The 18,639-nt window shown below is 42.6% G+C and overlaps 1 protein-coding gene across 1 annotated transcript in view; it reads left to right on the top strand.

Moving 5' to 3' along the window:
• ANO4 (anoctamin 4) overlaps nucleotides 1–18,639 on the top strand; it is a 194,252-nt gene that overhangs the window by 116,238 nt on the left and 59,375 nt on the right. The window contains exons 12-16 of the mRNA XM_074983973.1: nucleotides 2,035–2,156; nucleotides 9,348–9,482; nucleotides 10,567–10,663; nucleotides 11,046–11,106; nucleotides 17,937–18,019. Of these exons, the coding sequence (XP_074840074.1) occupies nucleotides 2,035–2,156; nucleotides 9,348–9,482; nucleotides 10,567–10,663; nucleotides 11,046–11,106; nucleotides 17,937–18,019 (498 nt within the window). The remainder of the gene's footprint in view (nucleotides 1–2,034; nucleotides 2,157–9,347; nucleotides 9,483–10,566; nucleotides 10,664–11,045; nucleotides 11,107–17,936; nucleotides 18,020–18,639) is intronic.

Below are 18,639 nucleotides of genomic sequence, written 5' to 3'. Positions count from 1 at the left end.
ATCCCATCACCAGCTAGCTCTTCACAACAAGCCATACTCCTGGTTTTATGACTCACACTTTGACAGTTACTCATATATTGTATATTGAAATCCAAAATGTTATTTGAAAGCTAGAGCTCTTCTCCTTTTAAGCTAATCAAATCTCTTAAAATAGAATTCAGTAAAAATATCATGTATTGTGTATTGTTTCTTTTACTGCCCACATCACCATGGCATTTGAGCACCTGCAATTAAGCTTAGGTAGTAAAATAGCTTCTTTTTTTTTTTTTTTAAAGAAAGCAACAGTCTGAATCTTTCACTTTTGTCGGCACTGTTACACCCCTTGTTATGCCCATAGCCACCTCATTTGAAATAGTTCCAGCATCAGTACCAAACAAATATCCCTCAAAGTGAGTAGCCTTCAGAACTGCAATTAATACCACTTTGAAGATGCTTATTTTACACACACACTAACTGATTATACCTTACCACACCACTTTGAGGAGAGTGTGACATTAACTGAGGCACAGAGGTGTTGGTATGACCAAGCTCAAGTTGTTGAGTTAATGAAGAATACAGGTAATAGAAGTCAGGATTCCCAATTCCCCCTACAGTGATCTGTCAACACAAGTTACTGTCAGAAGAGATCTTCCAGCAACTGTCTGTTGACAGATTGCGGCCAGACAGCAAAGCAGATTGAAAAAGCAATCCGTGCTGTGGACAGAGAGTAGCGTGACTGCCCAGCCATTCTCTCAAGAGAACAGCCAACGAGAAGCACAGCAAACAGGAGTGCCTGTCAGCCCGCAAAGGCCCCCCCAGAGTGTCCACATGGCTTTGTTGTTGCCAGAGTCTGTCGAGAAAGGCGTTCTGCCTCATGGGTGAGAGGCAGAAGTGTGATGACAAAAGTGCCGGGTTCTGTTGACTTACTGGCGACAGACCACATTTTTAGTGTGGATGCTCCACGAGTTTTCTCAACAAAACCGGCATTTTGTTGACAAAACCCTCTAGTGTGGATGTAGTTTTAGGGTGTATCTACTCAACAACTGGAAGTCCGACTGGAGTTTTTTAGGTAGGCAAACCCAGGCCCACCTGAGCTGCAATCACACCTCTCATTTCAGTGTAATCATACCCGTCCTTATGTTCTAATCACTCCACACACTACGTCAGTTGAGCACACACTTCTCCCTCCTCGTGGAAGCCCCCTCCTGTTTATTAATATAGAGGGGCTGGCTGGTCATGAGCAGGAGACATCTGTTTGCAACCTCTGAGCTGAACAATGCCAGTTACCAAGTACAGGTCTAGGAAGAATTAAACTTTAAGTGAAATCGTGTCAGAGGGGTAGTAGCCTTGTTAGTCTGTAGCTTCCCAACTAAAAACCAGTCCTGTGGCACCTCAGAGACAAACAAAATTATTAGGTCATGATTTATTATTTACATTTATTATTCACAGGAAGGGGACACATCTTACTTAATTTGCTTCATTATGTAGTCCTACTAGTGACAGGTCACCTTTTTTTCCCCCTCCTCCCCTCCCTGCTATATAAAGCCTGGGGTTTTTTTCCTCTCCATTTTCATCTGAAGAAGTGGGTTTTACACTCATGACCTAATAAATTTGTTAGTCTTTAAGACAGACTAATTCAACTAAACCAATGCTTAATTTGTCTGTTTTCATGAAGGATCCTGTATGAACTTAGGGTGACCATCCATCCCCTATGGGATGGGAAGGTCCTGACTTATTTTTTAAAAGGGACGAATTGTACTGTTCAGCCCTTGGAGGCTGAGTGTGGAGCAGGAGCACCCACAGCTCCGGGGCCAATTCCGGGGCTGGGAGTGCCCACGACTGCTGCTTTCCTGGGACTGGGAGGGCAGGGATCACCAGCTCCCTGGGGCTTGTTGCAGCCAGGAGGATTTGCTCCTTCCCCCCATATCTTTCTGTCCCTTGGGACAGGGAGATATGGTTGCCCTATATAAACTGTTCAGTTAAAACTCACACCCTCGTTCCAGAGACTTCTTAGCAACTATTATGTTTTGCTTAATGTTTAAATCTGTATTTCAGGGAAGCTACCGAAGTAAAAATTCCATAAGAACCCATGGAGCAGACAACCACAGACATCTGCTTTATGAGTGCTGGGCCTCGTGGAGTGTGTGGTATAAATATCAGCCCTTGGACCTCGTACGGTAAAACTTTTTGCTTGCTTTTAAAATGTTGCCTCATGTGCACAGGGATACGGAGTGAGATGAGGTAGTGGGAAAGTCTAACAGAACCCTGAAGGGCTCAGTTAATTCCTCTGACAAATGAGCCCAACCACTGATCAGTGAGTGGGTGCTGGCACCAGTACATCTAAGAGCAGAATTGGATGTTGAGGCCCAGATCTTCCATGTCTGTGGAATAAATTGTAGGGAGGGAGACCAGAGGAGCTGAAAAACTGATTTCCTTGTGGAGTTTTCTGTCAACATAACCTGCAATGGGAGAGGATTTTGAAGGGGATAAGATCTCCCAACCTTCCTTGTTCTGAAGAAAGGCTTGCCCAGATTTCTGAAGGTAGGAGGTACATGAATGGATGGTTGCTTGTTCCCCTTCCCCTCAGAACATAGCTGCAGTAACAGCCATGCTGCCGCTGGCTAGGCCCTATTGCTATGCCTCAGTACCAACCCTAGAAGGGCCCCTACAGGGGCCTCCAAATTGGGTGGCCTGGGGACCAGGTGTTAATCCCACAGGTGGTGGCCTCTTCGTGCGTTCCTTGGGCAGAAAGACCCCCCATCCAAGCCCACAGAGAGTTCTGCCAAGCTCAGAAATGCAGCATCTGGCTTTGCATGACCATACAGGGAGCACAGTGTTGAGCACCAGACCTGGAGTAGAAGTGGGGAATCGCGGGTGCTGGAATTGTGACTTCATGCCTGCTCCTTGTCTTCCCTTTGAGGATCTGGCCAGACCAAGACCTGGAGCTGGGCAGTGTAAGAGCTGCCTATGGAGCCCCAAACTCCTTTGCCTGCTCTGGGCAGGGGCTGGGTGCCCAAGAGCAGCCCCCCCCATCTGTGCCCTCACCCTATGGGTCATACTACTACTGGTGAGGCCCAGGGACGGGGGCTTCCGTCCAGCCTCCTGTCCCCTCCCTGGAGCCCTCAGTCATGCTCTGCACGGAGACGAGGCCCCAGCAGTTGGGAGCCCCAGGAAAGTTACAGGCAGGGAGGGATCCTCCGGTACAACTCACACTGCTTTTGGTCCAGGCCCAGTGGCTGCCACACTTTGCCTGGGATCCTGCTGCCAGGCTATGCCTGCTGGGTCCCATTGCTGGTAGGCTGCATTCACCGTATCCCCCCGGCTCCTGGCAACAGCTCGCCCCCACTGCTGCCTGGCCTTTGTCCCTAAGGCAGCAACTGTGTGCAGCACCTTCCCTGTCTTCTTCCAAATGACACCTGCTATGGCCATGCCAAAAAGTGGCCGCACGGTCATCACCTCAGATCTGGTCCCGTGGCCCCACGGATGTAGGGAATGCAACTGTTCTTTGTACCCAAGGGCCCAATAAATCTTACTCCGCATCTGGCTAAAAGGGTCTCTAATAAAATCTTATTGAAAATGTAGCTGCATCATTGAATACACTGATATGTTGGTAATTTGAGAGGGCCATTAGGAGCCTGCAATTGATCCAGCTATTAATTTTTTATTTTAAAAAGTACTGTAATTGATAGGAGCCTTTTGCTTTTATTTTTGAAGTGCTTTGAAATTGAAGGATTTATGAAAGATTTCAAGGAAGCTCTCGGAGTTATTTTTGAGGCTCCATAAAGCTCATTTTTTTTCAACTTCATAAAATGGGAGGTATCTTTTTTCTAGGGGGAAAATATTCAGAGAGGAATCCAATAGTAGATGTTTGCTTGTCATGTAGTTTTAAAATATGTTCTAGAAACCAATGTAAAGCATAGTAATGTATTTTTAGTTTGTATGTCAACTGTTTAGATATTGTAATATCTTTTTTGCGCCCCTTGGCCAAGTCTAAGGGAGTTTGAATCAAGTGTTCTTTCTCAGTGATTGTAGCTCATGACCATTTATATATGTCAATGTGGAAGTGGACAGGCACACAACTGCAATTAGACCTTGGCACAGACTCCCTTTGGAAATCTGCACTAACTCATTCAGCTCCTCTTCCCAGTCAGCTTCATCAAACGTGACTCTGAAAGAAATGTCGTCAGAGCAGTTTACACATCCGAGGGTGAGGGTATGGCTGAGTCAGTATGCAGCTCTGATGAGCGGGAGGCGAACTAGGGCAGAGGGAAGGGCATGAGGCTTACTGAGTATTCACGGGCAACTGAATAGAAGGGAACATCAAACCCAGAATGGTATTTTAGATTGCTGCCATATAGCCTATTGGTTTACAACACACCCATTGCTGATTGTAGTGCAGGCACAGGAGGAAGGGTGGCAGCAAAGGAGTGCGCACCCTTCTCTCTCTCCCCTCCCAGCTGCTACAACTGTCCCACCCACTCTTCCCTATCCCACACTGAAACAACCCCCGTACTGCCTCTCCTCCTGCACATGCCACATAGCCCCGTCTTTCACCCTGAACATTAGCAAAAACTGCTGTTCACCTCAGTTAAAAATGCATGAGCTTCTGTACCCAAAACAAAGAGTTTTAGTCTAGTTCTGTCATGAGTGCTTGCTTTATTGTGCTCCCCAGCAATGGGTACTGTAGAAAGTGGCGTAAACCCTGCCCAAAAGGAGTGGGACTTGAGCATTATCTGTTAGGTTCCTAATGGACCACCATTCCTACCCAATATGTGTGTTGTCCGACTCTTCAGAAAGGCCAGGACTGAGTGAGCAATGGACAGTGAACAACCTCTTCGTTCATAGATGGGATACTCTCAAGTCATGTTAAAGTCACATTGCCAGGGTGATAAGAGAAGCTGGCTTGTTTTAGTTGTTTTTGTTTTCCTTGTCATTACATGTGGTCTTAAATCTCCAACACTGTCAATCTGGCAACGGCCATGGCCATTAATTTTACTTTAGTTACTCTAATTGGCCATTGTGGCGATCTTAGTCACTAGCAATATACAAGGAAGCAGATTTTGAGGGGTGTCATGTGATTCTGTGTTAATTTAGTCTTGATGTATCTGGGAGCGTGAGAACATCAGATTGTGCACAATTGCAAATGCATCATTGTTAATTAACAGCTGTGAAGGGTCAACATGCTGGCAAAATCATGAGACCTGAAAGTGATGAAAGTGAGACGGTCTCTCTCGCTCTCTCTGTTTCTCCTCCCAGTCCCTTTCATCAGTTCAGTCCCTTTGGCCTTGCTCCTAAGCCTTTTGAAATGAATGAAGACAGTCCCCACTGCCCTTGGTGGCTTTCAGATCAGTCCCTTGGTGCATTTGTCAATGCTTTATGTATAGTCTCTTTTCCTTCTCTGTAGTCAGTGAGTCATTTCCCCCTCCTGTTCATGAGAGTCTTTCACATAGCAATAAGTGGGAGGGATCATTCTGTTGTTCTGGGATAACTTGAGTACATTTCCATAGCACTCATAGTAGCATGTAAGCAGAGATTTAGCTGGTATGATATATTGATTGAATGAAAATAGTGACCTATTGATCAGTCAATATAAAATCAAGAAGTATGTGGAGTTATCACAGTGTAACGTGAGTGTGACGAGCAAGATGCCAGTGTGCACTAAAGCAAAGGCAGCACAGAACTCTCTTTAAGTGATCAGGCTTCACAAGTGGCCTTAGTTGTCTCCATCGTGCATTGAAGAAGTTGAGCGAATCAATGGCAGCACCTATTTTTAATGCCGTTTTAATGCACAGGTTACAATTGAGATCCTGCTTGGTGTTGGACGAAGCTGTTGGCTTGATGTCTGGATGACCAAGAATGTTTTTCAGGCAATCTAAAGGCAACAGTACTGGCTGGTTTCACTCTTTGAGGCTGGTAATCAGATGCTCAGTATTAACATTAACAAGTTGTGCTGATGTAAAACATATTTAAGCAGACTTAACATCCAGCTTTGATATGGCTCTAAAGTGTCTGAAGCACAAGGTGATTATGTTTCCTCATTCATTAAAATGAATCTGGAGAATGATCTTTTCAACTGTTTGTTGTCATTATGTGGTGCTGACAGGTCATCACCAGGCAGGATTGAACCTGGACTATTCAAGGCTAAAGCTATGAACCTGAGCAGTATCAGCTAAAAGCCACCTATCCCTTAGCTAAGGCTGTAAAACAGACTTTATTCTCCCCCATTGGTCTCAGAGCCTCTGGGTTACAATTAGTTTAATTATTGATTGATTTGTAAAGCACCTGACATCACAATCAGGGCATGGTATGCTTTCAGTCCATCTTGGAATTGTGACATAAATTTTCTAGAGACTGATGAGAGATGTTCCAAACAGGAAAATGAAAGCAATGTAGAAGAGTGCTCTCTGATTCATCAATTCTTCTTCAGATGATTGCACAGTGCATTCCACTCCTGTGTAAATGCACCCAGCAGATGGCCATTGGGAACTTCTTTCACTTAGAGGTACTCACTGGTTTGTTCAAGCACCTCCTGATGCCATGAGCCAAGGTGCGTAGGTATAAAGGGCAGAGCCACCCTTATTCCCCCCTAGTTCCTTTTTATATCCTGTGATGGTTGTTGGAACGCTATATTATACCAGAACAGTTATTTTTCTCAGCCTTTGTGTGTATAGTAGATATAAATGCAGTCCATTCATCAATCTTAGAATTGTAGTTTTTAGATGTATTATAAAAAATATTCAGGCCTTTTGTTTTCCCCATTTGGGTTTTTTTCATTCACAGTACCAAGGTATGTCCCAGGCACTGGATTTTAAGTCATGTGCTTTCTGCTGCAAACCTGTGCCAGTGAGCAACCTTCCCAATAGCTGCCCCAGGTGCTTAGGCATATGTCATGAATGAATGCCAGTAAAGGGCTCAACCCAGAGACAGTGGGTTCTCTGCTGGCAAGCAGCCAGGTGAGCCAGTGAGGAGAGAGAGGGGGATTTTTTGAATTGTAGCTCTTCCCTACCGAGGAGCCTTTCTTTTGTGTGGCTGGACAAGACAGAGACCAAGGTGTTTAAGCCTGGATGAAGAACATTTGCATGTTTAAGCCTGAGCAGGCTTAAGGAATTCAGTGAATATCCAGGCCTCAGGGAAATCTGGGCATCCAGATATGTAAGTAGAAAGGAAGTGTTCAGTCAGATGCAATCAGGTTATTTTTTACTTTGTGTTTAGGGCAGGACTTTTCAGGCTGTTTGATGTACCTCTCCCCCCAACCCCCCGCATGCTTCCCCCCACCCCTGCCTGGATGCTGTAACTTTTAAACTGAATCCTGGGGAAGTAATTCCCTGTGCTTTAATCTAACTTTTTTTTTAGTTGCTCTGTAGCACTTAGCAATCAAGTATGCTTTATCACGTATATCATTTTGTTTTGTAATAAATCACCTTTTTAGGGCAATAATACCTGAAACACCAAGGTTTGGTAGTAAGATCCATCAACCATCTCACTGCTATTTGAGCATTCCACCCTAAGCTGGACAATCACTCTATTTTCTACAGTGACATTTCCATGATGTTTTTAAAGGGCTTAGTCAAGTTGTACCCTGAAGTGCAAGACCCCCTCATCTGTGGGATCTAAATTTAATATTGTCAGGAGATATTGGTGTCCTTGTTTGAACCACTAAGTACTTGCTCAAAGCTGCACCTGTCAATGAAGGTGGCATTTTTGGTGGCTATTGCTGTGGCCAGAAGAGTAGGGGAACTATGGCCATTAATGTCAGGACCTCCATATGTGGTCCTCTATAAGGGCAATGTTTACCTGAACCCTTACCCAAAGCTCATCCCAAAGGTGGTTTCCTCCTTCCACAGCAACTATCAATCAATCAATCAATGAATCAAAACGCATGTACAACCAGTGATAAAGAGCATTTGCATACTTTAGATGCCAGAAAAGCATAGTTAACCTGTGGAACTCCTTGCCAGAGGAGACTGTGAAGGCTAGGATTATAACAGAATTTAAGAAAGAGCTATATAAATTCATGGAGGTAAGGTCCATAAAAGGCTATTAGCCAAGGGTAAGAACAGTGTCCCTGGCCTCTAACTGTCAGAAGCTGGAGCTGGACGGCAGGAGACAAATCGCTTGATCATTGTCTTCAGTCCACCCCTTCTGGGGCACCTGGCACTGGCCACTGTCGGCAGACAGGCTACTGGGATGGACCATTGGTCTGACCCAGTATGACCGTTCTTATTTTCTTATGTTCTTATGTTATATCTGGACACTTTGTAAATCATCCCAACTGTTCATAGCACTGACAGACAGAGTAAGAGATAAATCTTCTCTCTCTCTCTCTCTCTCGTGCGTGCGTGCGTGCACACCTGCTGAGAATTTCTTCCCAGATTATATTTTGCATCTTCAAGTGATTTGATTTGGCTAATATCATTCTGTCCAACAATATCTCAGCTTAATCAGTGAGGCCACAGTTGGCTTCTGTGGCACTTCTGGCACAAGTTCCAATTGCAGACCATTGCCTGATTTGTAGAATGACAGTCTTGCCCTTGGTCCACATATTTGCTTCCAGCTGTGCTGTGGCTGAAGACTCCAGAGATGATGTTAGAGTGGGACAAATTGTTCTTCATTCTTTATTGACATAGACTCCAGTTGTGCCTCCTGTCTTATGACTTGTGAGTCACTAAGAGTGGAATGCACATGTCCAGTTATTAGATAAAGATAAAATGGTCACACACCTGTTTTATAGCTATGTTCTTCAAGATGTGTGTTGCACATGCCCATTGTATGATCCACAAATCTACTCCTCTTCATGAGAGTTAAGGCAAGAAGGAACTGAGTGGGGCTGAGGATGGGTCTGCCCCTTATATGTGAATGCAGGGATATGCAGCATGGGGAGCTTCAGCTGGGCACACCAACAGCAGGAGTGGCACGGACATGTGCAACACTCCTTGAAAAGCAACAGTTATGAGTCCGATTAGTAACCATGTTCTTCATCGATCTACTTTAGAACTAATTCTCTTTAATCTTGGACTAATTTTACACTGGTGTAATTATATTGATCTCAACAGAGGTAGTCAGGAATTACTCCTGTGTCACTGAGAGATGCCTCTGGCCTTTGTTTCATGGACATGCTAAATTAATTACCACATTTTCTAAAAAGTTGAAAATCCATCACTGCTCCCCTCTATGGGAGGTTTGAGCAGTGAGGCATTTTTGAAGATCAGGCAGATAATTAATTGTGGATTTAGGCTGCTGTTTTATAACATCTTAACCCAATTTCTCCCCTCAAATTTAGCTTAAATCTTCCCTTCTGTAAGCAAAACAACAATAAATATAACTGATATAAACTGCCATTTAACTTTGCTCTGTTGTGTTTTAAACAGACGGTATTTTGGTGAAAAAATTGGCTTGTACTTTGCCTGGTTAGGCTGGTACACAGGAATGCTCTTCCCAGCTGCCTTGATTGGATTGTTTGTCTTTTTGTATGGCGTCACAACACTGAACCACTGCCAAGTCAGGTAAAGCGAGTGCTTTTATTGGTGAAATTACCCCTATTTGTACAAGTTTGGGGTTGTTGTGTGTGGCTTCGTTCTCTTTCATGTCTTATTTAAAAATTCATCATATCTTATCAAGTCTATAACAAGAACAATGTGAACACATGAGGCAAGAGTGTGCCCAACTTTCACAAGATAGTGAAGAACGTGCATCAAGTTGCCCTTGTCTTGCCCTCTGACACATGGGTTGCATACCATGTGTTCCCCTGAGTGCATGAACAGTAAAGCTAAGGGTGCTGCCAAAGATAGCTTCTCACTGTGTTGGGGAGATGGTAGAGCCGTGGCTTTCTGACTGGCTGGCAGAGCGGAGAGAAGCTGTCCGTCTCCTCAAGGGTGGCCCAACTGTGGTGCTGCGGATGACACTCTTCAAATGTTATGCCACCTTGCGTGCCGCTGCAGACGTTGCACCTGCGCACTGCATGTCTGTGTGAGCGCTGCTGTATCCTGTAGAATCTGCACCAGTAACAAACCTGAGTACTGCTCTAGTTCACCCTTCGTCTGGGCTCATTTCTTGGCTGATTCTAAGGACAGGCAACATTTGCCAGCTGGAGGCAGTATCAGAATGAGTCCCTTGGAATGAACAAATTTCTATTTAATTTGTATTCATCCTATTCCTGACTCCTTCTGTCAGAGACCATTCTCGGCTCAGGGACAATTTAGAAATAGTAAAAGTCTAATAACTCATCCTCTTTTTCTTTCTGTCCACTGAAGGACTATCGACTACAACATATTTTCCAGGCTTTTGGGATTATGCTCCTTACTTTTTTAAACAAAGGGGCATGTCATCTAAAGATTTCAAAGTGCATGTGTTTTCTTGAGAGAAGCATTATTCGTTTATGAAGTTGAGGAGGCCTGCACAGTCATTATGTATGTATCTCAAAGTCTTATGGACAGCCAGGGACATATTGACGTTACTAACAGGAAGCCATAGAAATGTGATAAGAGGAATTTAATTCGCCAGCTGTAATTTCATAGAAATATACTGGCTCATTTTAAGAATGATAGTTGTATATGTAAGTATCAACCTTTATCTTTTCTCTTTTTCCAGTAAAGAAGTCTGCCAAGCTACAGATATTATAATGTGTCCTATATGTGATAAATACTGTCCCTTCATGAGGTTGTCAGACAGCTGTGTTTATGCCAAGGTACATTTAAACAATGCAAATAGAAAACATTTATTCTTTCACTTGGAATAACACTTGCAAACCATCTTTTGTGCATAGCTTCTCAAAACAAATTACCTCAGGCTGAAAGGATGAACTACCCTAAAAGCTATAAATCTATAGAAGGGATATCTGTTCATCTGTTGAGGGCCTTGATCTCAACTCAGTGCTGAATACCTGTAACTCCCATGTTCAGCGCCATTCAGGGTAAGGCCCACAGACAGGCTGTTGGTCTTCAGAAAAGTCTGTCTAGGGACTCTCACGAGCACCACTCATTTTTATTTTTATCTTTTAACAAAATAGAATAAGTTGTGACTAGAACCTTCACACAATGAATTCATCCAATTACTGGTATCATTCACAGGTAACACATCTTTTTGACAATGGAGCTACTGTCTTTTTTGCTGTTTTCATGGCAGTGTGGGGTAAGTCTTTGTTTGAATTTGTGTAATGTATGATGTGAGCCAGGACTTTACACTCCAGTATGCCTAAATTCAGTTGCTCAGATGCCAAGCACTGGCTTGACTCTTCCCAAACAAGTCTTTTCTGATTCAATGATAATATGGAAGGAAAGGATAAAAATGTATATTTTTCATGTTCAGTTTCTGGGCATTTTAATTTTAAAAAAGGGATCAAATAGGCAGTATCCAGGTGGATAGTTATATCCTAGCTGAAAAGCTAGAGTTTTAAAATTTTCTGACGTAATTTCTGGAGTCTTTCTTCAGTTCTTCTCTCTTCTGAGGGAAAGCATCATGCTATATCCAAGAAAAAATGTCAAAGGCATGGAGTGCTGCCCTGGAAGTATGGGGATGATCCTGTTATATGCATGGGCCTCCCCCAACACTCTACCCACTTCTGTCTCTACCCAGCTCTATCTCGCTCCTCTGACCTTTTTTTTTATTCTTTTTCTTAACTAATTAATTTTAACTTGTTGGATTTTTACACAATTTACAAACAAAATTTGTTTGTAATTCAAATGATTTATCTTTTAACCATTCCCATCTTACACACACACACACACGCATACACACACACACAAAGGCCGCATCTACACAGCATTCCCCTTTCAGAGGAGGAAAACAAATGAGTAAGATCAAAAATGCAAATGAGCCACTGATTTACAAATCTCACACTTCATTTGCATAATCTCACGTGATTTGTTTCAGGAAGAAGTGTTCTTTTGAAAACGGGTTTTTTTCCTGAAGGAACCCCGTCTACACATCTGTTTTTGCTTTTGGAAGAGTCTCTTCTGAAAAGTGAATGCTATGTAGATGCAGCCAAGATGTTTAAAATGGTTTAGGTCAGGTAGCAAATGGTCATTATTTTATAAGAAGTTTATGTGTAAGCATGTTTGTTTGTTGTGCATGTTTTTCTCTCACAAGATATATATATATCTACTTTAAAATTTAAAATTAGTAAAAAGTTAATGGAAAAGGAAAATAATAATGATGTTGTCCGGCCTTGAAATATCTGAACCCTTAATAACCTTCTTACAGTACATCTCTTCACTAAAGGCTATTGGAAGGTATGTACCTAGCTTTGCCTTTTCTGGCTGCTTTTTCTTGTGCCTGTAATTCACAGATGAACAGTTCAAGAACAAGCACTGCAGCAAATGACTGCAAAGAACGTTTTCACAGTGCATAATTGATTTGCCTTCCTCTGAGAACTTGTTTCAGTCCACGCTTGTAACTAGTAATGATTCCTGAGTGGCAATTGTATAGGATTAAACAAAAACTAGCATATGTACTACTTTATAGGTCCAGGGTGTAGCAAAAACATATGCTGTGTGTTAAGTGATATGTTACTATTTGAATACATTTCTAACAGTGACTGTCAAGAGGGATTTTTGGTCTTCAATTGGTCTTTTCTTTCAGCAGTGCCAGATCTTTCTAACAGCACCTGCTATGTGATAGGGGTCATATTGAGTAATGGCACATCTCCCTGGGGAAATTATATACACAGGTTGCCAATATGGGTGTGCATTTCAAATTCCTGTCTATACCCTGAGGGCTAGTTTCTGCAAGAAATGCAAGGCATAGTGTAAGGAGGAAATCTAATGTACTTCCTATCCACAGCAAAATTGGTCCTTGGAGAGTGAGGGATTGGCAGGTTGGTCTTGGAAATCTCACCCTCTACTCTGTCTAATCTCCCTCTTTCCATATTCAGTGCTGCTTACCCAGAAATTGACATAAACAAATAAATGTAATACGAATCTTCATGGGGTATCATCACACAAGGGTCTGATCAAAATGACCATACATTGATTATTTTCAATGGAACTCGATGGCACCATGGAAAGTGCATACTCCAGTCACTGTCTGAAACAGCTTTGAAGGCAACTTTTGCTCTCAGTAACAGCCAAGCAACATCATTGTCCTAATAGGGTTACATGAGTATAAATGAGAACACCAATTCTCCTTTAAGCTTGAGCTCAGGCCCACCAATGGGATTGGGAGAGGGGGCAAAAGGGGGTGATTGTGCCAGGGCCTAGTAATTCAAAGGGGGTTGGTGCTTTCAGCCCCCTGATGCTGCTACTATGGCAACAGTGGTGGCTGGAGCCCCCGGCCCTTTAAATCTCTGCCGGAGCACTGCTCTGCACAGCTCTGAGGGTGGACCCAGCACCGAGGTCCAGTGGGTGGTGAAGGCTGGCTATACCTGGCCCCGCCCCTTCTGCAGGCACACAGACACCATGCACCCACATCTTGCTTGGGGCCCATGGAAGCTATCACCGTCGCCTGCTTTAGCTTTTTAATAAATGTTTCGGTAATGATGGTTGGGTTTGTTCAGTGAATATATACTGTACTATAAGATTATTCTAAATTACTTTGTGGTGATCCAAGCTAAGTGACATTTTATTGGCAGATTAATTTATCTTTTCCTAGTTTTTTAAATAAATTTTTAGTGACAATTTCTTTGTTTCTCCTCTTCTCCTACATCCACCTTTTTTTCCTCATCCTTTTCCTCATTTTAGAGCAGAGCTACTCTGTAACTTTGTTGATCTAACGTATGTCACTCAGGGATGTGAAAATGCCACATCCATGAGTGATGCCAGTTACAGCAGCTTAAGAGCTGTCCACACTGGTGCTATGTCAGTGGAAGATGCTTTCCTGTCAACATAGCTTCCACCTCACACAGAGATGGAGTAGTTATGCTGGAGTGAGACCGCTCTTCCATCAGCATAGAGTATCATGACCTGTCGTGCTACTGTGCTACAGCTCTATCAGCTGTGTTGCTGTAGCACTTCTAGGCTGCGTCTATACTATATGAGATAAAATCAGTTTTATTAAAATTGATTTCTTAACGCTGGGTCTTATCCATTCAATTTTTGAACATGTTCACCTTCCTACATGCTACCCACAAAATCGACTTACTGTTGCCACACACAAGTAGCTTAAATCGAGAGCTGCTGCAGCATGTTATGGGAACCTATCTTACAGTTCTCTGAGCTCTGTTGCATTCTGGCCGCACAAGTAGATGTGGGTATATGATGCCATCTTCCCACATTTCATTCTCCTCTTTCCTCTGCCATGTTAAGTATGTTTAAGTAGACACGGCTGTTACGCTGTAACTCGAACGAATCATCAGTAATGGGCCATGGCAGCTAAAAGACAGTACCCATTTGACAGCCACGCAAATTGTGACCACCCACGGAGTGCCTCTCTCAGGCTTGGAGCTGGATTTAGGTCACCTGCAAAAGAAGACCCTTATGCACAAGTAAACACAGTTGTTACACTGAAACTTGAATGAATCATCAGGCTAAAAGACCCCAGACTACAGCCAGGTTTGCACATGGAAAAGAAGACCCTTAGGACATGAATAGTCCATGTCTGCAAGCCTTACTTCAACAACTGAGGTAATTGTATAGCTAATACATTGCCTTCATTGAGACACACATGGCTCAGGGCAGGTACAAGACCCCTGGCTACAACCAGCCCCTGAAAATCATGACCACTGAGGGAGATGTCCTCTGGGCAGCTAAAAGAGCCCCAGCTACAGCCAGTCCCCAGAAATCTTTACCCTCACCGATTGCAATCTGCCTGGCACCTTGCGCAGCACCTCCTTTTATTGGTTTGGGGTCAAGCTACATGATGTGTCCGGGCATGGGAATGTTCCAGACTGTGTGATGCCTCCAGGAGGAGGGAAGGGAGGGGATGTGGGGGTGAGGACATCATGTGAAGGGCTGAAAAGAAGTTTTTCATACCACCAGACAAGCACGGCCACCACCCACAGCTTACCTGACACATGGTCCGGGGGGCGAGCAGCTGGCACCAGGCAATACAGAAAAACAAGGCAGCTAGCAGGAGTATGCACTGAAGCAGTGACACCACAGCTGCACTCCTAGCAAGCAAAAATAAAGCAGATTTTTCAGCCTCTCATGACGCTACAGCCACGGGCTTCCAGGTGCCAAATTTTAACAGTTCTGTTGCTTAATTACTATGCAGTTGAGAACAGTGGAGACATAAGAGGCCAGAGCGGAGAACTGTGGTGCACTGTGGGGCACATCCAGAATATCTGTGGAGGCTAATGAATTTGATTTAAAGACATGCCGCCTCCTCACTACACTTCATTTGGATTCTTAAATTCAAACTGAATGCGACACTTACTGGGTCACTTCGATTTTAGGATTTCGATATGTTGATTTTAGTGGTCCATAAATCGAGCTAATGGAATTTACATTGAGGAGAGGCACTGGCAAAAATTGGGCTAACTGACTTAAAATTGATTATATCTCGTAGTGTAGACGTAGCCTTAGTGTAGACCTGCCCTCGGCTTGCCCTAGTTCTGCCTTAAGTTCTTCCTAAAGGCTCATTTCTTTGCAGAGCCCAGAGAAAGTGAGCCAGTAATAACAATAATATAATAGCACTGCTTACAAACAATTGGCTCCTCTGGGTTGCCTGCTGTGGCCTATCTTTTGTGTCTATTTTTAACAAGCCCTGAGAATCAGAATCAGTCCCTGAGAGTACCGGCTTTCAGGGGCAAGGACTGAATTCATTTTGTGTCTTGCAAAGAACTGTACTCAATGTCAGTACTTAACAAATTATGATAATCTGCAGTACATGGCTATTTTTGACTCCATTGATTTAAATGGGACAGCAGCACTGTTCAGTATCCTGCAACAGAAAACAGCAGTGCTGTTTTTCTAACGGAAGGAGTAAGTGTTTGCCTGCACTTGGAAAATGTTTTTAGACTCCCCACTAAAACAAAATTCCTTTCCGAAGTTGGGCAGACATTGGTTTACACGGCTCAATTTTTGCATCTTCAATGTACATACCCAATGTTTACTTCAGGAATAATTTGGCTTTTTAGACATTATGTATTGCATCTATCATGACAGCATATGTGTAAGTCCAAGAGAATCTAAAAAGCTGCACTCAAATACAGGAAAGCCCATTCTATTTTTTTTTTCCTTTTTCATGTGAGTTTTCAAATGCTACATTTGGACTCGGAGCTCTGTTTTCATGCGGAGCATGCACCTGAGATCACCACACTACACAGAGAAACATTTCCTAGGTGGTGGGAAAGAGGTTAAAAAGCACCCAGTCATATAGCTGAACTGGCCCTTCTGAAAGTGAATATTAAAAAAATGATCCCATGCAGCGAGGGAGATTTCTGAATCAAATCCCTCTCTCTAAAATGTCTCCCTAACAAACTTTGAAATATACCCAAATTAGTCTGAATCTGGTGACTTTCAACCTATACTGCAAGTCCCATATGTGTATCCGGGTATTTAAAGAGGAAGGGGAATGTTTGTAGGGGAGATGGAAAATCAGATGCTTTTGGCTTTATTTCTGATTGCTCATAAAGTAATTTGAGGTGAAAAGAAGCTGCTGTTTTTATGGTTTTATGTAAGCATTTTTTAAACTTTTCGGAAGGGCTCCAAGAGCCTTTATTTTTATAGGCAAATCAGAAGAACTAAAATGCATCTGCAGGATGATAATTATTCTGCTGTGACCAGGATAGAGAACTGCACTGTAGAAGCTATTTCCTTAGGAAATGGCAGCTCCCTTGGCCAATTTTGCTATTGGATTCTGGAGTCCAGTATCTGTCCCACCTTCTTCCATAATATTTGGGTTAGTTAAAGAGGTCACAACCAATTAAGGCTGGGATTTTAGAAACAGCCTATGGGATTTGGGCATCTGACTCCCTTTGAAAATCCCTGCCTAAAGCCAAATTGTGGTTTGACAGTGGCATACAGTTAGTTCCATCTTTGATTATAAAATTCAAATACATCTGGTTTGCAGAAGTTTTGCATATCTCTGAATTCTTGGTTATAGCCAGAGATACAAGTAGATTATCAAAACAAAAAAGCAGTCATGTAGTATTTTAAAGACTAACAAAATAATTTTGATAGTCTTTAAAGTGCTACGTTTCCTTTTTTGTTTTGATAGAATACAGACTAACACAGCTATCTCTTTGTCATGAGTAGATGATGAATACCATGGACATCTAAAACCATATACAGGACACTAATATGTGGATGGAGTCACTCTTAAAAATAGTTGCAGTAGCAGGAATATGAGATGGACCTGAACCTTTACCCAGCTATAGATCTGTGGATGACTGGGTCTCGGTTTTTGATTTGACCATTCTAATGACATTAGCCAGATGGCAATGTAGGTCCCCCAAGTTTTGGGGTGTTGAGCTCTAGAGTGTTGATTTGGGCCTGGCTTTATTTCTCACCATAGGACAATTGCAGTTATTAATGCCAGAAATACATGTTCTTTGTGTTAAAGGCAATGTCATGGATTAGAAAGATGAGGCACCAGTTCTAGTGTCCGCAGTAGTTCTGCGTTGCACTGCAAGTCCAATAGAATCTGATTAGAAATTTCTTTGCTTCTTCTGGATACTGATTTCTGTATATTTTACAGTGTTCTGATAAGGCAAGCTACATTTTTTATTTACATTGTCCCCAAGTAACCTTTGTCTTTGTCATTGGTCTGTTTAATTTAGCTAAGACAACTCACAGGAACCATTTTATTCTTTTCAATCTGTAGCTCATTTGTTTGCAAATTAAGCATGTTCAATTAGCAATAAATGAAGCCTCCAAAGTGTCAATCATGTCTGGCACAACCCAAAGTAGAGAGCAATACCTTGTGAATGCAGTTTTGATCATCAGAAAGATTTCTTGTTTAAATAAGTCCATTTATGCACACGCATGAAAATAACGTATCAGCTTCATTCAGCAGTAATGCTAGTAGTTAACATATTTTCCTCATTTGAAAATGATTTTGTTTCCTTTTTCTGTTTGTTCCAGCAACTGTTTTCCTGGAGTTTTGGAAAAGAAGACGAGCAGTAATTGCTTACGACTGGGACTTGATAGACTGGGAAGCAGAAGAGGTTTGTACAGACAATTTATTTCCATAATCTTGCATGTAAAAGTCTGGTTAAAAATCAGCAACTAATTTTTCCTTAATTTTATTATCAGTTTCCAGCTCATATCAAAAGTTAGAAAATAAAGGTTATAATTTATCTTTAGGCAAGGATAAGCATTTTCTCTCAAGAGGTTTCATCTAGAGCTGTGAAAAAGATTGCTGCAGGCCGAATTGTGCTATCATTTTCCACCACCATAAATACAAACTATCATCCCTGGAGTGTTTAGGCATTCTCTGGGATTACACCACTGCAGGTTTGAACAGGATCTGGACCCCATTACGTGGCACTACCAGTAATCATGCTAAAAGAATCTGACAGCATGATTTAATTTTTAACCAATTACTTGTTAATCAAAAACAAAAAAATCAGATTTAAAAAGCAAAAGTTTGACTTTCCTGCTTGCCCTTGATTAATTACGTGTCAACTTTGAACCTTAAGAGCAGCTTGTAGGGGTAGCTTTGGACAGCTGTTAAGAACAGCGAGGTGGGAAGCTCCAGAGGCTTGTCACAGCTCCCAGATGTCTGGCTACTTGTTGTTTTCACATCACAGTAGGCGTAACACAGTGCCATGCAGATGCTGAACTG

The sequence above is a fragment of the Carettochelys insculpta genome, chromosome 1 (assembly GCF_033958435.1).
Source record: "Carettochelys insculpta isolate YL-2023 chromosome 1, ASM3395843v1, whole genome shotgun sequence".
Taxonomy (NCBI): domain Eukaryota; kingdom Metazoa; phylum Chordata; order Testudines; family Carettochelyidae; genus Carettochelys; species Carettochelys insculpta.
Note: the sequence above shows the minus strand (reverse complement) of the source record. Positions and strands in the feature narration are given on the sequence as shown.